Source organism: Varanus komodoensis, unplaced genomic scaffold (genome assembly GCF_004798865.1).
Source record: "Varanus komodoensis strain SLA01 unplaced genomic scaffold, ASM479886v1 scaffold16, whole genome shotgun sequence".
Lineage (NCBI taxonomy): Eukaryota > Metazoa > Chordata > Lepidosauria > Squamata > Varanidae > Varanus > Varanus komodoensis.
The window spans coordinates 2,497,993-2,519,172 of record NW_025335468.1 but is presented as its reverse complement, the minus strand read 5'-3'; the positions used below and the strand labels follow the sequence as shown (position 1 = coordinate 2,519,172).

At 43.5% G+C, this 21,180-nt stretch overlaps 1 protein-coding gene across 1 annotated transcript in view; it reads right to left on the bottom strand.

Annotated features, from left to right (window-relative positions):
* Window positions 1–21,180, bottom strand: part of PKP3 (plakophilin 3) — a 45,623-nt gene that overhangs the window by 11,289 nt on the left and 13,154 nt on the right. Inside the window, exons 2-5 of the mRNA XM_044425934.1 lie at window positions 13,533–13,621; window positions 12,035–12,765; window positions 10,014–10,137; window positions 9,513–9,717 (exon numbers count right to left, since the gene is read on the bottom strand). Of these exons, the coding sequence (XP_044281869.1) occupies window positions 9,513–9,717; window positions 10,014–10,137; window positions 12,035–12,765; window positions 13,533–13,621 (1,149 nt within the window). The remainder of the gene's footprint in view (window positions 1–9,512; window positions 9,718–10,013; window positions 10,138–12,034; window positions 12,766–13,532; window positions 13,622–21,180) is intronic.

The window sequence follows — 21,180 nt, the reverse complement described above, 5'->3', positions numbered from 1 at the left end:
GAGTGCGGCCACCCACTAAGACTAGCCACCAGCCTCCTCTGCATGCTCATGAGCAGGCTTTCCCCATGATGGCATCACTGGTGCAGTAATGAGCTGGGGCTGAGTGGCCAGGATGGGTCCTGGCTCCTTACAGCACTGCAGCGACTTCTGCTGCACCCACAGGCAGGCATCCACACGGGTGTGCAAGCAAGGGAGAGGAGGCCAGTGCTGCCAGAACACTCAAGGGGTGCAACACGACCAGCCCCTGCCCAGCCCTGCCCTGCCCTGCCCTGCCCGGGTGTGTAGGCCACACCAAATGCTCCAGGATGCTGGCACTGGTATATTTTCCCCCAGGACACTTAAATCACTTTTTCCTTATGGAATATGGCAGGGTCCACAGACACTTTGCTGCTCAAAGTTATGCCAAAGCATTCATCCTTCAGTTTGGTATTACAACTCTAAACAGCAAAAGCGCGGTCACTTAGGATGTAATCGCATGCAAGTTTAGACAGAAAAGACCTCTGAAAGTCCCAGCATTACCCAGCCAGGACAGCTGTGTGCGGAATGCTGGGAGTCCCAGGAAGTTTTTTTTTTCTGTCTAAATAAACCCAGGACCTGGCCCTTAGAAAAACCAAGACAGACAACTAACAACGTGTGATAACAACATTCAGCTAGGAGAATTCCTGTCCCAAACTGAAGGCAATCCCAAACTAGGAGAAATGAAAGCATGGTTCTTCTCACTGAATTCAATCAGCCAGATGAGAAATCAAGCCTCCAATGACAAAAATTTAGCCTGTGCAGCCACCAATCAATATTTGCTCATAAAACAAGCCTATCTGCAAAACTACATGTTAGGAGTAGTTGCATGAAGGCCTGTATGGAAGAAGGGCATTATGGTTCCAGAGCAAGGGAGTTTTCATATAGTCACAGCTAGTAGTGTGAAAGGGACAAGCAATAGGGTGAGAGAAGAAAGAAGAGAAAGAACTTTGACAGTGGAGCAGCATATAAAATAAGAGGGTGGCAGCACAAAATAGGGAAGGAAGCCAGTTTGCCCTTGATCAGCTCACACATCCACAGATAAAAACTAAGAAAATGGCATAGTTTTGGCTGAGGTTTTACCCATGTTAAGATGCTGCACTGGTGGAGAAGATTTTGGTTTATAGGGGAAAGAGGAAAGGAATTACTGAATGGCATAGAAAGGATTGTCTGATTTAGAAAGTGAGCCTTAAAGAAGGCTGCGATTTCCTCCATAAGTGGTACAATAAATCAGTAAATACATTAATGTAATGTTTGTTTGGGACATTGTGAGCATAGTGATTTGCATATTAAGTGGCTCAGCAGAATAGCTTTCTGCACAGGAGAGATGAAGAAACAGGCCCATAAAACATGTTGCTTTTTTATCAAAGGTGGGAAAGCGTCCTAGAGCCTCCCTATCCACGGACACACGCACACGCGCGTGCACAGCTACAGGCAAAGAGGTGACTGGGCTATCTCTTTGCCCCTCCGCAGCACCAGAGTCTTGTGCCCAGAAAGTGGCTGCCCTGGGCTGTGCTATCTGGGGATTACTCTCTCCATCCTCTAATTGTATTCCGCTAAAACCACTTTCACAGACTCCATCACGCTCGTAATAAGTGTTAAAGCTCATTGCATTATAGCTCCTAGGCCTCACTTTCCCATTAGCCCTGGTATTAAATGAGACAATCAGAGCCTGTTGGGCAGGATTAGAAAGGCCCTTTTGTGACAGAAGCAAATGTAATCTCTCATGTTTGCCGGATCTCTGTTCAGTGCCTGAGCTCTCCCCGAGCATCAGCAGTTGCAAGCTGCCTAAAGCCATGCCGCCGCCCCCTGCTTTCTCCCACCAATTCTATTTCTCTCAGCCCAAGAACTTTGTCTCTGGGAATTTGGTGTCCTCGTCCCCAGCCCACACGCCTCTCCAAAATATGCCTCCTACTAAGATGTGCTGGTGTTTACTCAAGTTCTCTTTGTTCGTGGGCCAGCATTCCAGTCCCAGCTTAGCAGAATGTTACAGGAAGCTGGGAGTGCTTGAGAGTTGGCTGATGTTGTATTGATTTTGTGCATTCGCAAGCTAGCATGGCACCTAGTCACTTGTGAGCAGAAGCCAGCCTTCAGAAAATAACCAAGTGGCTAATTTTGAGGGGGAGCTGGAAGGGAGGAGGAGCTGCACAGAGGAAAGCTCAAAATGAGAATGTGCCTAGTGTGTAGCACAGATGCAGGCAGCATCGTTTATAGGCCAAACTGGGATGTTATGTTGTGTGGATGCAATGAGCATGCGTGTTGACATGCAAGCAGAAGCTTTGGGAGGGAGTGGGATCTTCATCAGAACTACTGAGGGAGTTATGGGTGAAAATTTCCCTCCCCAACTCAGGGCCAGCTCCCCCATGCACCTGCTATTTCCATTTTTAAAAGCAGGTACATTAATTAACCATATTTTTCTGTGTGTAAGACTCTACTTTTTCTTAAAAACATTTACTTAAAAATGGAGGTGCATCTTTATACACGGGGGGGCTGTGGGCGTACTGGGGGGGGACTGGCGTGCATGGGGAGGCAGCAAGTGTGAGCAGGGGTGGCGCACGGAAACGGCGGTGAGCACAAGCGGGGGTGGTGCACGGGGGGGACGGTGCGCAGGGGGTGGCGAAGCGGCAGGGCAGTGCGCGGGCAGGCGGGCGGCAGCAGCTTGCTCGCTGGAGATGGGTAGGAAAAGTGGGGAGCATCCTATAGACAGAAAAATATGGTATATCCAAGTTAATTTGTGCCATGTCCAGCATGGCCATTGGTGGGTAAGGCAGATGGCTAGAAAGCAGAAGTTGGTGGGACACAGGAGGCTGCTGTATGCTAAATTAAACTGTGGCTCCATCTAACCCAGTTATGTCATCACTGACTGGCAGCAACAGCTCTCCAGGGCTTCTGGCAGGATTCACCTATGTTGCCATGCTCAGGGCCACCACCTTGCCCTTTGACTTCTGACAAGTCATTCCACTTCTCTTGGTGGTTAATCAACAACCCTTCTCACACCTCTCTTGATCCATTCCAAATCCCTAATCCCATTACCCTTGTGTTTCAGCACATATTAGCAAACTTCCTGTCAAGAAGCTATGTAGACAACAGCAATTTGGCAAGCTTCAGGCCACACAAACCAGCCTGCTACCTGAAGCCATTCCTGACTGGGGGAAGCTTGTGTCCCTGCTGCAGTATTTCCGCATAATTTTGCCTGAATTTTTGCAGCCTAATCACTGCAGGCCTAGTAAGGCTCAAAATGGCAGGAAAACCTCTTAAGCAGAGTGCAGCAACCCTTATTATCCTGTTTCATCCCCTGCTACCCTGGAAAACTCACCAGAAATTATTATGGCTCAGCTACAACCCATTCCTGCTTATGTCTCCTTGATAAAAACAGCAGTGGCCAACTTACAGAACTCATTAGGTCAATTACAAATGAGGACCAGTGTGGTTGAAACATGAGTTGCTGATACAGAAGACTGGGAACAGGCAATGCAAACAGCTCTAAAAACATCGCAAGCTACTAATACCACATTGCAAATCCCACAGGAACACTGTAATAATAGTTGGAATCAAAGAATGGGAAGAACAAAGCAATCTATGTTTGTGGAAATACACTGAGAGAGGTCTTATGAACGTGCTTGATATCCAAATTGCCATGAGCAATCATTATAAAATTTCTGTGCATTCCTACTAAAGAAGATATTTTTAAAGGAGCATACAAAAAGGCACATTGTACTGGGAGTCTCATCATCCATACTTTATTATCTTCTGGGACTGTTCAAAAGATGTAGTGGAAGTGAGATGAGCCTTTACAGGGCAAAAATAATGGCATGTGAGAGTAACATTGTCTAACACCTCTGCTTTCCTGCTGTGTTTGGTGTCTGACACAATGACTGTTCTCAGTTCTTCGAGAAAGCTGCAGAAGCCCTTGTTGGGATTAGGCCCCCCTGGCAGTGCTCTCAGTCAAAGAACGAGGCAGCAAGCATATTCTTGTGAAAATTTATCCCCCTTTCCTGCAGGTCCATTACAGATACACTCTGCCTGCTTCTGTTGTACTTTTTATACTGCAGCCTGTGGATAAACACTGTTTAGCCAGTCATATGATGATAGCATGGACTTAATACCACCGAAATAATATATGAAGTTTGAGTTGATGTCACTTTTACACTTGATCTATATGAGGTTAATATGGGCTTACTAAAACATTACTTTAAAGCTCATTCTTGTTAAGGATTAGCATTTGTTGTTGTTATTATTACCAGTTTTAACTGTGTGGTGTATTATTATACTGCTGCTGTGACTACCATGGGACTCTTGCAACATGTAATTGGCCCAACACGTGTGAAAAGACACACTCTTGATCTAGTTTTCTCAACTGGGCAGGATGAGGATCTGGAAGTGGGGGTTTAACACTAACTCCCTTGTCATGGCCTGATGACTACCTCTTGAGGTTTAGGCTTTTGACTATTCTTCTCCTCTGCAAGGATGGGGGAACCTCTTAAAATGGCCCATTTCTGGAAGCTAATGGATCCTGATGGTTTCCAGAGGGCTCCGGGGAGTTTCCAGCTAGCATGATTGGCATTCATGTCAAAGCTCACGTCGGAGTGCGGAGATGGGTCAGGTGGCTGACATGATCACACCTAAGTGCCCTCTTCCCTCAAGCAGCGCCCAGCCAGCTCCTTGGAATATGCCTGAGCTGAGGGCAATGAAGCAAGAGAGGAGACAGCTAGAGCGCATTGGAGGAAAACCTGTGCTGAATCCAACAGGTCACTATCAAGCCTATCCCGTGGTGGTGACAGTGGCAAAGAGGCAGTTCTTTTCCACCAGCACTGCATCTTTTCAGTGCCAGCTGGTGGAGCTTTTCCAAGTGATTTCAGGCCTTTTACAAGCTGGACCAGAAAGGGAACCTGTGTAACCTTTCGTAGCTCACTGTGGCAAATTTGCACAGCACCTTGAAGATAAAGTTGTTTGGACTTGCCACGAGTTGGACTCCACATTTAACATAGTTCCCTTAGCAGAAGTATCCAGAGCACCGCTGGCCCAGTGTTGTTGGGTGAGTTTCAGTTATTGAAGCCTAAGGATGTGGACAAGGTGTTTGGTCAAGTTCAGCCTACCACCTGCAGGTGTATCCCTTGCCCATCATGGCTCATTGTCAGATCTAAAGAGGGGATTCACACCTGGATCTAGGAGGCTGTAAATTCTTCCCTGAAAGAGGGAGTGGTGTCAGCATCTTTGAAAGAGGATGTGATTAAACCAGTCTTTTAAAAGCCTAACTTGGACCCAGAGGAGGTAAATAACTGTAGGCCTGGTGTTTGAGCAAGTGGTGGCGAGGTTATCTGGAGGTATGGGTTGGGGTGTCATTAATATGCAGATGACACTCAGCTCTTTTCATCGAACCCAGGTGAGGCAGTGTCCACTCTGAGTGAGCATCTGGACTCAGTAACGGACTGGATGAGGGTCAACACGCCAGGTCTCAATCCAGTCAAGACAGAGGTACTGTTGGTGGGTGGGTCATCTGTCCAGGTGGGTAATATTCAACCTGTTCTGGACAGAGCTGCACTCCCCCTAAAGGACAAGGTTTGCAGTTTGAGGGTGCTTCTGGATTGAAAACAGACACTTGAGTCACTTATTATTACATTTATTTAATAAATAAATTAAATATTATTTATTTAAATAAATAAACAATATTTATTTGTTTTTTGTTTTTATTTGTTTCATTATTTGCTTTTCAGTGCCAGGCTAAGACCTTTTTATTTAAATGATATTTTAACAACTCTTAATAATACCTATAGGTTTTAATTTTGCAGCCAGGGTGTTTCTGGGTTTTAATTGTATTATTTCTATGTAGTCTGTTTATTTATTTATGTGAGCCGTCCTGAGGCTATAAGTGATGGGACAGCATACAAAAATTCTAAATAAATAAAAAAAATTAAAAAATAATTGACGCTATCAGTATTCTCAATGAAAAGGACACATGAAGGCAACATTAATTCTGAGATTGGGTACTGAGGGAACCCCACTGATATCTTATAGGTGCTTCCTGTCTTCCTATAGCTCTTCAAAGTTCAGTATCCAATGTGGAACCTGTTTTGTTTACAGACAAGCTGGAAGTTGGGAAAACCTGGAAGCCGTGTGAAAGGTTCAGTGATATATGGAAAATGTGCAAGGCTATTTTTTTCCCTTGTTTAACATTTGTTGGTGTGGTTGTTTCTGTCTCTTAACTGGATGGCTGGCAGTTTCTTAGATCATTTATTGGCAGTTATCTTATTTGCTGTTCCATTTTACAGGCCATATATGTGTTTGTTATTATATATTGCAGGAAAATCTGTGGTGTCCTCCTGGGACAATATTTGAAGTAAGGGATTTTATATTTGCAACACTATCTTCTATTGTTTTGTGTGGTCATAACTCTACCCTTGTGTGAGTGACACCCCATTTTATTCACTAGACTTTCTGTTGTCAACTCAGACAGTTATTTGAACCATTTCTATTTTATGCCCCACATTTGTGCTGCTTTCCAATTTATTTTTCTGCCTGTTTGCTTTGAATCTTCTGTTTTTTCATTATTTAAATGGATGGGACAATGGATGAAGCAAGCTCTGCAGAGGAGAAGACCCATTACTGGACCACATTCACACATGAAAACATGCATGTTTCACTATCTGTCATATCAATCAGATTATGGATGGTTGTGATATGTAGGTTCAAAAAGCTGTACCAGGCTTTCCTGTTCCTCTGTTAAATGCCTTCACTTACTTCCAATTTCCAATACGGATCATGTCATTGAACATCATTAGCTGGAATTCCAGAGGCTTGGGTGCAATCAAATGCAGGCACTTGCTAAACTTAAGAGGCTGAAAGCTGAGACTCTTCATATACAAAACTCCACTTGCTAAGGATCAATATAGGCTCTGTAAGATCTGAGTGGGTAGAGTGTGTGCTAGTTGCAGACATCAAAAGAAGGAGCTGAGCTCATGCACAATCTCAGTGTTGTACTCAGTGACAGATAAGGAAGGAGGCGGTCTTATCTTAGTTATTAAGCTGGCAACATCAACAATGGCTTTGGAAAGGTTAAATGGCCCCCACCTAGATTCTCCCTCAATGTTTCACAACTGCTTGGCAACCTGTCTTTTATTGCCAAAGACTAACTACTATGTATTGGAGACTCCAGTGACATTCTAGAGTCAATCCTGGATAGGAATACACCCCCAGGCAAATTATCCGCCACAGGCTGCTCCACCTTCAAGACCTCAATGGTGGAACAGGGTCAAGTAGATGCATGGCAAGGGTTGAATCACAGTGAGAGAGACTAACCCTGTGTATCACCAGCCCATCAAAACTGTACATTTTTTACTATTTTTTAAATAGTTTGTGCCACCTGATGAATTATGGTGATGTGAGGTTTTGTTCATCCTACCAGAGGGCATAAGAACATCCATTCTGTCCACGGTTTGTTTATTTGTTTATTTATTTATTATTTATTTGGAATTCTTATATGCTGCCCCATTCGCATAAGCCTCGGGGCAGCTTCCAACAAATAAGTATCAATACAATTACATAAAAAAACTGGAAACATCTCCAGCACATTAATTTAAAACCAATAAATAAATCAACAATTAAAATAACTTTTAAATAAAAAGGTCTTGGCCTGGCACTGAAAAACAAATAACGACGGCACCAGGCAGACCTCTTTGAGGAGCGCATTCCATAAGTGGGGCGCCACCGCAGAGAAGGCCCTCCTCCAGGTACTCACCCTCCTAATATCTTTCATGGAGGGTTCCCGGAGAAGGGCCTCTGCCGCCGATCTTAAGGGGCAGGAGGGCAAATATGGACGCATCGTTTACTGATCATCCTGAAAATTCTATTCCAGAGCTTATCATACACACATTTAATAGATAGGCTTAGGTCATTATCAAGATATACAATTAACTAGGTTGAATCACGAAGTACATCCCTTGAGGACAGACACCTCCTTTCCCCTGTTTTCCAGATGGCAGTTCAAACAAAGCCCTGATGCCATAGTTTATTTGGGAATAAATATTCCCAAGGATATTTCCCAATTGACTGACCTGCATTGGATTAATTATATAGTTTTGGATCTAGGAAAATGAGACGCTCTCACTCTCAGTGTTTTGGGTAAAATTAACACCTTAAAAATCAATAATTTCCCCAAAATAGTCTATGCTCTCTGAGACACAGTCCATACTCAAATCATACTTCCAAGCTTCAACAAATGTATGTGTTTACATTTTGGTCTGCTTTGTATTTTTTATATGATTGTATTTTTGAGAGATCAGGCAGGAAAAGTTACATAAATATATATATATATAAAAAACCCCACATATTAGCCTGTCCACATATTGCTATAGCTGAAATACAAAAAGCCTTCCAAACCTCTGATCCAGATTCATGAACTGGAATGGCCCATTTTTGATGGTTAAATGGTCATGACATCAAGATTGCCTACAGAGCCTTCAATTCAATACTGAATCAGATGACATGGTGGCAGAGATTTTCTTCACCCACATCCTCCATCTTGCTCCATCCCCATCCTCCTGTTTGCTTCTGCCCTTGCCTCTGGTGTAGCATCACCAGATTTAACTGCCATTTAAAGGTGCAGGTAGAACCTCTCAGCAGTGGCCTGAGCTCTACCCGCTTCCCTAATGAAATACTTCCTGCCCTGCTTGAAAACCTTGAAACTTAAATAGGTATTTAGGTTTGTTTGCAGGCTGTTATGAACAAGCTTGCTTTGAAGTACCACGTTGACTTTGTTGTGAGTTGCATTTTATTGCATATTGCCTTGGTACCATTTGGCTGAAAGATGGTGTGCATGTATACAAAATAAAATAAATGTTCTCAAGGGCTTGTGGTTGCCAGAGCTGGTGAAGAAACAACTGCATACACAAGAATTCTTACTTTGTTAAGCATGTGACTAAGAGCCAGACGACAACAACAGCAGCAGCCCAAAACAAGTTGACATCCTCCCACTGGATTATGGACCAGTGTCATCATATTATGACTTTTCCCTTTGCTGTCAGTGGCAACATGGAGCTTTAAAACCGTGACAGGAAAACTCAAGATGCCATGGGTACCTTCAGATGTAATAGCTGGGAAAGCTTTGGCTTTCTGAGAGGAGCCTACAGAATATGCAGCCAGTCTTTGCCTTTGCTGGAGGGTCTCTGTGACTAATTGTACCATTAGACTCTAGCTCAGCCTTCCCCAACCTGAAGCCCTACAGAACAACTGAGCTTCAACTCCCATTAGCCCCAGCCAGCATGGCCAATGATCAGGATGCTTGGGATTTGAAGTCCAAGACATCTGGAGGGCATCACTTTGTGGAAGACTATTCTAGGCGTTTTGCGGCAATGTGGGAAAGACTATTTTCCACACTGGTTAAAGCAGTGAGGACCACTGACTTCCACTGTGCACCCCAGCCCCCCTTTTCTTTCCTTATTTTCTAGGTAGGGCAGGCCCTGCCCAAAGCCCACAGCTGGGCCTGTGCAACGTTCCCTCACCTGTCACGTTCTTGCGCAGTTCATCATCTTGCTCACGCAACGTGCGCAACAGCTCATAGATTCCGTTTTCTTCCACCAGGGCCAGCTTGTTGTCAGCATTGTCATAGATGAGGTTGCGCATGGCGCCAGTGGCATGGCGTTGCACCTCTTGGTTGGGGTTGTTGAAGAGCTTCACTAGCTTGGGCACAGCCTGGAGACTGCGGGCCTGTCAGAAAAGAATGATTGGAATACTTGCCAGAAAGAATGAGGGACAAGAAAGCAGATGTCTCTATGCCTACCTATGCTCAGATGTTTTCCCAGCCCGGATAACCTTCCCAACCCAAATGCAAAAGCCCAGCTCATTAGACTTGTCCCTTTTGACTGATGCCACGACTCTTAAATGAACACCGCAACAACTAACCCTGAAAACAAGGTTGGGTCTCCTGAGACTCGGGCTCAGACCTTGCACACCACACGTGCCTGCAGGCCCTCGGGATCTGAGTCCATTCCTTTCTGCCTCACCTGTCTCTTGGCATCACTGTCACTGTAGCACTTGTGCTGGATGTAGGCAGCTCCAAGCACCTGGAGGTTGGGGTCAGCAGCCATCAGGTATTTCACCGCAGAAGGAAGGTCAATGTCATCGAACCTAAAAAACCAGGCTGAGTCAGAGGAAAGCATGCAAGTTCCATCTCCCTGACATTTACACAGAGTCTCACTAAGCAATCCCTGAATGTTCTACTTTTTTAAAAAGTCCAAACATCTATAGATTGAATTCATTTTGCAGATTTGTGGTATACAAAGACTTTTGACTTTTTTTGTCAAAAATAATCCTGCCAAACAATCTCTCTCCAGCAGAGATCCAGAAAGGGGGAGTTACAGAAGATCAGAACAGCTTTGAAATTAGCACTTATGGGCTGGAGACAGAAGACAGTAGATTTGTGAGGCAGGCAGGGAACCCTACACAGCAGCAGAGCCCATTCCATAGCAATGGCAATCTTGTTCCACCTGAATCGTTTTTTTTTCTGAAGTTTTGCTATTCGGTGCTCTCATTTCTGTGCTTTTCTTCCTTAACCATGAGCACTAGAAGTATGCTTTGTTTTTTGAAAATATGAGAGTGGGGCATCTCAGAATGTAAAACTCTGGAATGGTTTCCAGATTCTGTGGATTCCCAGTAAGTGCAGAGAATACAGAGAATACGCATTGCATTACTCTGTCCAATGAAACACGGAAAGAAAAAGGAAGATCAACATGGATACAGACTGCCACCTTGTCCTTACTCCGACTTCAGGAGGTAACAAACATTCATAGCATCCTAACAGGAAGTTTTGGAAATCACTGGGCATATACAGTATAAGTCCTATTTGTTGGGTTCACACAACATGGAAAACAACCCTGTGCTGCTTCTATAGGGTGTAGAAATTTGGCCATACTTACGAGTCAGACAAGCATAAGGTTACCCAGGCAAAGTAGTTTCCACATGCCCTGCTCCATCCTTTTGGCCTCGCCACACACCCCGGCAGCCCCACAAGCAAAATCCCCATCCTTTCCCTGTTCTTGCCTACGGACCTCAGCAGCCCCCTCGTGACTGGCCTGTTGCATTCCTGAACTAGGTTCCCCCTCTCCCAAGAGTACCTGCATGTCTGCAGCTCTTTCCAGCCCCCATTTGCATATTTACTTTAATGAAAGTAAGCAGTTCTACTGTGGTTCCTCACTTCTCCCTCCCTGTATATTCATTGTCTCCCTGCTTCCAAAAGTTTGGAAGTAAATGCTTAGTAAACAAGAATAAAGCTATCAGTGATGCGTATTTTGCTAGGGTGCTTTGGGCAGCAGGAATTAAAGGCTTGGAAGAAGCAACTTCTGTGGCCAGTCTTGCCAGCAGACTGGATGGTGTTTCCATACCAACAATAGTAAAATGGCAATCCTGGGTTTGGATTATTGGAGAAGTCACTGTGAAGTGTACAAACCTTAGAAGGGACCTTTGACTTTCTCTGCAGTTTCAGAAAACTAATCCTACCATGCAGAAACTCTGCAACTGGGTGTAGATGACACAAGAGACCAACAAAGGTAAGATTTCACCATGGCTTCTTGTGTTGTGTGAACCCACCGTCTCTCCTACAGCATCACGAATTATGCTAGGCTGCTTTCTCCCTACTTTGATGCTGCAGGAAAAGCACAATCCAGGAAATGGGGACATTTTCCTGTCATGTCGCCTGTCATGATTTTCACTAAGCAACATGAAAAGAGCAGCTACCTGAAACACAAAAAATGTACCGCAGGAGAAGGAACAGGATGCTAAAAACAGGAACTCTGTGTTCTTAAAGCAGCTTTGCCCAACCTAGAGTCCTCAAATGTTGGTGCAACTACAAGTCCCACCATCCACAACTGGTATGATTAATGACTGGGCTGATGGCAGATGCAGTTCAACAACTGGGGAAGGCTAGTTTAGGAAAGTCTACCCTAAAGGACGGTAGTTCTTATTTCTGTCCTAGAGGCCTGCTCAGCTGGGACCAGATCCCGCCAGCAGTTTAGTGCAACAAACTCACCCGCCGGAGAAGGACTGCTGACTCATCAGCGTATTGTGACCATCATACATGTCAATGGCCCGCAGGTCTTGCAAACGATGGTTGGATTCGACCAAGCTACGCACAGAGGGGGCATGGGAACTGCGCTCCATTCCTGCATAGGTGTTTCCAACACCTGCCTGAGACGTCTGCATGCCACTGAAGGAGCCTGCACTGAAGCGAGAGCGATTGTTGCTCTGGAAGCGCTGCAGGGTGCGCATGGCTGGGGCACGGATGACAGTCCTGCTTTGAGGTGCCTCCACACCATCCATCCAGTCAACGGGGCCTTTGGGGAACACATTAGAGCCAGCACTCATCTGCCTTTCCAAGCTGTAAGATCTGTTGAAGCCACTGCCTCGATTTCTGTAGACACCTGCCTGGGCCAGTGGGTCCAGCTGCTCAGATACAATACTGTAGTGGTCATCCGCACCTCTAGGGCTGCCTGGTCCATCTGCCAGGCGCAAGGAATGCAGGGACATGGTGTCATAGTTCTGGCGTGGCCGGTAGGTCCGCTCATGAAATGACCTGGGGCGGGGAGCAGAATTAGCAGCTTGAGAAAAGGCGTAATTTGCACCGTATGCCAGACCTGTTGGCCCAACGCCATTGCTGATGGTGGCCACTCTATTGTTGGATCTGAGGTCCACTGCTGAGTGGGAAGACCAGCTTGTAGACTTCATGGTGTTGTAACCTTTCTTCACCATGGGTTGGTAAAGCTGCAGGGAGCAGGAAAGAAAGCAAGGGAGAGTGATATTGATTTTCAAAGCTGTACCAGCTCTGCTATCAAATGGCACATTCTGTCCCTTTCCATCAAACTGGATTTGATGTGAAAGTTAAAATATAAAAACAACAATATATATTAAAATACAATATAATACAAAGAGATCACTATAGAAACAAAATCATGTGTTATAATTCTTAGCTACTGATACACTTGCAGGTCTACAGTAGAACAGCCCGAGTATGATCTCAGTATCTACTGAAGAATAAAGTTACAAATGATACAGCATATGAAAGGACTGTGCATTATTTTGTGTGCATGTACATATAATTCAGAAAAAATGTCATTCCTTCAGCCCCTGCTATAAGATCAGACTCGGTGTGTGTGTTTTGTTTTGTTGTTTTGCTTTGCTTTGTTTTTGCACCATCCACCTAGCAGGCACTGGTGAGCATTGGCCCAGCCAGACCACTTTCTGTTCTTCATAAATCAATTCTGCTTTGTACCAGGCCTTTCAAATGGACATAGCTGGCCCTTGCCCGGCTGGGATAAACCAGGATGTCCTATTTTTACTGACACCACCAAGACTAAGTTTTACCGTGGGGGCCAGTTTTACAAATGCAGCAAGGAAGTAGGATTCTTTTATCAGTGGTAATCAACCACTGTAACATGGCTCTTTACAAACAACGCCAGTAACAACAACGCATAACAAACTTGTATTAGCCACCAAAAGGTGACTGAGACAGACTCGGTTTTTGTACTTACAGTGCTTGTGTGGTCCGTGCCATTTGTTTGGGATCTTGAGCTGAATGAAGGCTGCAAGGTGCTGTAATGGCCATTGGAGGGGTTTCCACCTGGCATGGAGAGATAGTATACTAGTCAATAAAAGAACTGGGATAAACAACCTGTTCCAGGTTATATAAGTGTGAACAATTGGTTTTATTTATATAACTGAAGGGTTGCATATATAAATAAACTAACCTGTTAATACACTGTTCTATAATTCCTAAACGGAACAGCTTAACAATACCAGTACTAAACACATTTTGATCATATGGGTCTTCTTCAGTGGTCTCATATACAAAGAGACTCAGCATTATATGCGCATATATACAAGAGAATTGAATCAAAACCTCTCACAAGCAGAAAACTGTGGTGTTACCACCAAGTCAGGCAGTAAGCTGTGGATCCTACTTAACCAAAAAAGAGTTTAAATGAATGCAAAAGTGAAGGCACAAGAGAATATTTATATAGCTAACAGATGGTTCAGTTCTGATGCGGGCAAGACACTGTTGATTAAAAATGCTGTTACTAAAGACCCACAAGGAGTCAGCCAGGAAGACAGCAGTAAAGCACTCAACAGTTCAGGTGACAAGACAGCAGCCGAAGAAGCCTGTGAGGCTCCGAAAAGGAAACACCATTCCAGTTGCTGGCCTCTTGTTTCCATCCTAGTTCCAGCAGAAGTCTTTGCTTCACTTATCCCCATCCTGTTGCTCTAAAATGACAGCCAGTTCACACTGACTCTGGGTCAATCTAGCCCAGCATCATCTCCTAAAGCAGGCTACAGCTCACAAGCTGAAATGCACGGCAGCCCTACAATAGGAGGCCCTCTCCTGGGAGATGCCAAGAACTGAGCCCAGGTCAGCATGGAACGGATGCCTTTTACTGCTGAGCTAAGTCCCCTGAAACCCCTGCAGTGCCCCAGAGGGTGTCCCTTGCAGCTGTGACGGTTGACCCCATCAGTCTGACAAAAGGGATTAGGTTTACTTAGGGGCAGTGATTAGGTGCTCTCAGGGTTTTATTCACCTGCAGAGTCCTTAAATAACTTTCTAAGTGATCCCACATCTTCAGGCCTAGATATTTTGTCTAGCAATTGGCTGTTTACATTTCTGAATTTCCATGACTTTTTTCTCACCAATGCCAGGTGATGCTACATGTCTCTGTTTGTTCTCCTGACTGCTTTTTGGATAGCATCCAAGATTCAGCTAGCTCAATAGCCCTGCTTACTCCATCAAGGACTTCTCAACCATGGCTCTTCATCTGAATTCCCTTCCACCGATTCCCAGGCATTATATTAGTAGTTATTCAGAAGCAGGAGGAAATGCAGCAGATGCTGCTCAGGGCATAGACTTTTGTCTATGATTACTCCATACTGTTTCTGGGTTGAGCCCAGCTACTAAAAAAAGATCCCAGGAATAAGTCCCATAGAAATTAGACCCTAGCACCACTTCAGTGAGAGGTTTAAGAACCACTGAGTTACATGGTGCTGTATATTGCTTAATAGGTTTCCTGTTAATTCCATCTAAAATTAAACTAGGCTTCTTTTCATTCTACTTCATGACACTGTTGACTCAGTTTGTTATCTATCATAGCACTGAACTACTTGTTAGCACCACTACAACTGAGCAATTATCCTATATCTGTCAAGGGTTCCTGACCCGAACCTAATTTTTAAAGCTATTGCCTTGGAATGCCCCAGTTTCCACCATATGTTCCTAGTCATCTGAATTTGCCTGCAACCTTCCTTGCCTTATGGCTCCTAGAGGCCATTTTGGCACCTGCCAAAACAATAGTAAAAAGCTTACAAGCATTTCAGGGTATCCTATGATTGCAAGAAAGTAGATCATCATTATGGCACATCCCTGATTTGAAAACATTCTTTCTTTCCTCAGAATGACTGCCTAGTTTGCACTCTTGAACACCTTTGAACTTATCAGTCCTTTGAAGGGCATCTTTGTCCTATACAAAGCTTTCTATAAAGAATGTAAGAGCATAATCACTGCCTTGCTGGCCCAGATCAAAGAGATTTCTAGCTGAGTCTGTGGCCCTGTTTCCAAGAACGGGCTGCCAGGTGTTTCTCACTAAGGGACTGGATGAAAACAATTGTTGATAACCTATTGTTTGTCCCTAATATCTTCCACTCATGGAGAAACTGCCTCAAAAAAAATCCTTATGCATGCTTGATTTTGATGTCATTCATAACCACAGCAAACAAAGTAATCCAGGCTTGAGCCCATGGAAATGATTAATTCTATAAATTAGCTAAGGACTATGTGAAGAAGCATTGCCTGCCTTCCCTCCTAAACTAAATGCCAACCCATTTCACTAGGATTACAGTTCAATCTTATGTCTACTTACTTAGATGTAACTCTACTGTGTGCAGAGGAACTTACTCTCAGGTAAATACAATACTCTCAGGTCCTACAATTGCCAGCATTCCTCAGCCAGCCTTGCTAGCAGTAGCAGGTCTTTTTCTGTATAAATATGCATAACATTGGATCTTTAATGTCCTATTATTATGGGAGAAGGTGGACTATTTCTTTCCGCTTTCTTCATATTGTTCACAATTTTATACACCTTTAGTTCTTCTTTGCTTCATAGTCTCTCCCCTCCACATGTACAGTAGGACTTCATTTTATTTTTTATAGGAATCTTGATGTCCCCATTTGTATCTCTCATGCAATAATGATTTGTCTTTGCATGAGCCTCATTTTGTGGCTTCATGAGACTGAGAAACATAAATTATCTTCCATCCTATAAGTGATGCATTTTGCTCTTCCTTTCCCATAATCCATTTATTTACTTTGGTTTTCTGACATAGATTGTACTGTCCTGTTGCTTCACTTTCTACCTATGCATGAATTCCTGGCCAATGAGCAGTGCTGGGATCTGGCATGGTCCCTTACGGGTCATGACACCTCCATTTGCTTTTTGAGAAAAGACTGGAAATGGTTACATGTTCTGGAAAGGTTTACTCCACCATCATGATCAAAATGTAATTGTGGTGATAATTAAAACTGTCCTTGTTCTATTTCAGAAGTGGTAATGGGATTAAAAGTGTTCTTGCTCAGATATGTTCAGAATAACTCCTTGGGCTACAACAAGGTGTTAAGAAAAATAACACAGAACAAGTGGTTGTATTGTGTTTGCCCCTGAAGGAATGTGGAAGTAGGATATCAAGAACTTTACCAATCCACAGTTTTCGATATGTTTTTGTCTTCACCCCCAACTCCATCAGCCCCAGCTTCTGGTCAAGGATTCTGGAAAGTGCAGTCCAAAACTAAATTATATTTGAGGAAGGCTGCTCTAGAGGAACACTGCAATTATTTTATGGAGGTCAAATAAAAAGGATTCCTGAAAGAAGTACCACTCACTGAGGTCTCCATGGATCATTCAGTCAATCCTAATGCTTTTAGTTGCTTTAAACACCATTTTCTACAGAAGGAGATGACTAGTGAAGGACAACTGTGTGTACAATGGAATGAACATAACTTTAATTATGTCACATGATGGCACACATACATACACATGGCATTCTGCCACGGAAACATTATTCCTCTGTGGAAATTGTTCACATGTGAGAAGCGGGTGTTTCTCTCCAAAAGCAAGGGCTGGGCTTCTGCTGGATGTTCTCTCAGTTGCTTCAGCGCCCTTGTCCTGTGGTGCTTGAACTATGCTCACACTCAGTCCCTGCTCATGATCCATACTATGGCTAGGAGAAATGGGAAGGCCTGCATAGCAACAGCACTGCCCGGTTAATTTCTATGACTACATCTGTAGCACTGGTGGCAGAAACCTCCAGAAGCAAAGAACTGACATGATTCCCCCATCCCCTGGAGGCATCCTAGAGTTCACAACTTGAATGCCACGCCAAGAATGTGGTAGAAAGCTGTTCTAGAGCTGTCCTCTCGTTTTCTGATCCAGAAAATGTTTGGTTTTCTTCCTGCTAGCTGTACTGATTTTGAGAACTACACATGCAAGAAAATCCCATAATACGGCACTTAGTACTGAAAGGGAATAGGTGTCAGCTGCTGTGCTGCCTCCCCATTAACCTTCACTATTCCTTCTTTCCCAGGGATCCTTTCTCTTTGTACAAATACTGGAACACTTTTTAAATGGTTTCATAACAAAGGCCCTATTTAGAAAACTGTAAGCTGGCGCAATTCCTGGAGAACTGAAGGGAGGAAACCAGCTATCAGTGCAGTCAGACAGCTTCTGAGTGATTGTTTTTCAGAAGGTGCAAAGGCGATGGTGAAGACGGGGATCAAAATGCAAGCAAAATATCTTGGTGGGCTGACTTTGACTTTGTCCATGTATTCTAATGTTTTATCTCAGTTCCACACAATCATTTTTGTAACTGTGGAACTGAGTGCCATAGTTTCCTATTTTGTGAGTCTCTGTAGATGAGACTATTTCATTTAGAAGTTTCACTACTGAAGTTGAACAAACAAAACATTTTCCTGACTGATGTTTGCAGCAGACCAAGACACGTATCACAGGCCTTGTGCGTGAGTTTACACTGGTAGTTTACCAAGTGATGATGTAATATGTGGAAACTGCTATGAGACGTGGCTCTAACGCTGAAAAATTTAACATGCCCTGGAGACTGCTCCCTGCTTTAAAAAGAAAGGAAAAAAGAAAGCATTCCTACTGGTGAACAGCTTGATCTTAAGATATACTGCCCCGCTACTTTTAAGTATGCTATGCTATGCCAACTAGCTAATCTCGTGAAACCCCATGTCATGCTGGCACTTCACATACATCCGCCAGCACACAAGCTTAGCAGGCAAGTATTATTTAATGCTTAAAATCCCATCATGGTAGGTTCAAACACACAGAGAGAAACACAAATACATCTGCGCAAATTGTCACTATGGTTCCAGGGCATGGAGTACCTACTTCTTGTTACTGCTTCAGAGAACCATAATTTACATGAAATCCTTGAGTTAATGCTTTTGTCCTCATCTCCAACTAAACCTAGCTCAATTAACTTACACAGATAATATGAACCCTTTTCTCCTTTCCTCCCCATCCCTTTGTTTTATCCCATTTGGAATTCTGCTGTAAGTTCCTTGGAACAGGAATCTCACTTTTTGCTCTTGTTACTCTGTGATGTGCCACGTAGCTTAACACCTTATATGAGAGAGAGAGAGAGAGAGAGAGAGAGAGAGAGACAGAGAGAATGTTTGACTTCTCAAAGGAGAAATAATTGGTTTAAGGTTGCAATCCTATCCATGCTTTATAGAAACTCAAGAGAGTCATACTTTTGTGCATACATGTTTTGCATCATGCTGCATACATAATATGCGTTTTATATGAAGCAGTATGTCTGCAAAATTGTGAGAATAAAAGTGAGGAAAGGATGGCATGAAGGCACGAAAGAAAATAATTTTGAAACAAAACTGATGCGAGGGCAAATATGGGTAGGATCCAATGCTGGCCTTCCTCCAGTGGAGCAGCAATTGGTGGTGGAATACATTTCCTTCCCTTCTTCATGCTTCCAAAATTTGCTGCAGGGGCCTCCAGAGAAGATCTGGGTGGTGCATAAGAGGGGCTCAGGAAAGAAGCTGGAAGTCATTTGTGTGTATGAAAGTCTGCTTGTGCGTCATTGAATCTAACCCTATGTGATAACAAAACAATTTAGTGTTATGATGATGTGACATTTACATTCTGCCTTTTTTTCTTCCAAGGAACCCAAGTTGCCTTACAAGGTTCCACTCCACTCTATTTTTATTCTCACAACTCTGTGAAGTAAATTAAGTAGACTGGCCCAAAATCACTCAGTGAGCTTCACGGCCAAGTGGGGAATAGATCCTGGATTTCCCAATTACTGTTCAAGCACTCTAACCACTACACCACACTGTCTCAGAGTCATACATATACAAAGTAAGACTAATTATTGCATGCAGATGAAACCAAAGCAAAGTAGTTGCCATAGGAATTAGAAACACCAGATCACACTAATGTACTTTGTATGTGTTCATGTTATAACTAAGAAGCAATAAATGTATGTGTGAACTTTTCACTAAAGGTATGATAATCACATGCTCCTGGAGACTTTTGACAGCAAGGGACAAACAATCAGCCTGGGGCTACAGTAAAATGCAACTAGTGGGCATAGGTATCTGTCCTCATACCAGAAGGTTAGGAAACCAGTTCTGCTCTACATGTTTTCAATTCATTGGTTAAACAAGATAAGCTTTACAGGGGAATATGGGTTAAAGAGTAAAGATTCCTCCTGATTAACTGGCTGGCAGCATGTGCTGTTATCAACCAGGACAGAAACTGACAGTAACAAACATTTAGCTGCCATTTGCCAAACACACCTAGCAACAGATGAGATTTATTTTCTAACAAGAGGAGAGGAAACCAGCCCTGGAGAAATACACATACAAATAAGATTGCATTTCATTACTATAGATAAGATTAGATTTATGGATTTTCTTATCTATGATTCTTCTTGTTCCACAATTACTTATTGAATTGAATTGGTTAGCGGCCACAGGCTAACTTCCACTGGAAATCACTCCAAAGTTGGATCCAGACTTAGACTTGCACTGAGCAATTTAAGTCCCACTGAATTCAACAGAACTGTTCTGAAGTATGAATAAGTCTAGATCCCAACTGAAATGTTACAAAGCTGTTCTTTATTAAAGGCAGACAGGTCATTCTATCTGACTACTGAGCTGGTTACCACACAACCCAGGCCTACCTTCTTTTTGCTGTCATGTGGATGTAATATGTTTTACTGGATGTGGCTTTAATCTCCAAACCAAAGCTCAGAACATCCATGTCTGGGTGAACAGAACATTGCAGGCCCATTTGCAAACAACCACAGCTTGTTGTATCTTCTGAATTCAAGCAGCATGGTTAACAAGCATGGCTCAAACACCCCATGGGTTCTGGTGGTTTGATAACTATGCCAACAACTTGCCCTTGGTGGATTCTGATGACACAACAAGCTCAAGTTTGGATAGTTAAAAAGAGCATTTGCCTGTGATGTGGTAAGCCAAAGACCATTAATACCAGCTGAGTAAGACTGGGGCCCAAGCTGAACTTTGCCACACACTTGTGCCCACCACCTTTGGGAGCATGTGCAGACCCAGTGGGAAAAAGAAGGTATGCAAGCAAAGAACCTACCTACAGGCTCTTATACAATTCATTCTGTGATCAGTGAGTGCAGACTGAGTGCCATTTCAACATGACAAAGGATTGTGCTACCCCTTGTGCCACTAAGGGGAATTTAGTACTAAAGGGAAGAATCAGACATGCCATGATTCCAACTGTCTTTGTTTCATTTTTATACTGTCCAATTGCCGAGGTTAACAAAAGTTAAAAATGCATAAACAAAGAAAATAAAATTTAAAACAATAAGATACTAAACGCAATACAACCATGGCAGTTGCAAATCAGGTTGGTACACAGGTATAGCAGTAGCACAAAAATACAGTACAAAAATAAGATTTAACAATTAACTGTTAAAATACTGGACACATAAAAAGGTTTTCACCTGAAGCCAAAGAGAATAGAGAGTAGACACCAGGCGCACCTCTTTGGGGAGCTCATTCCAAGGCTGGGGTGCCCAAGCAGTAAGAAGAAACAAACACTGCCCCATAGAATACAATGTCCTAGG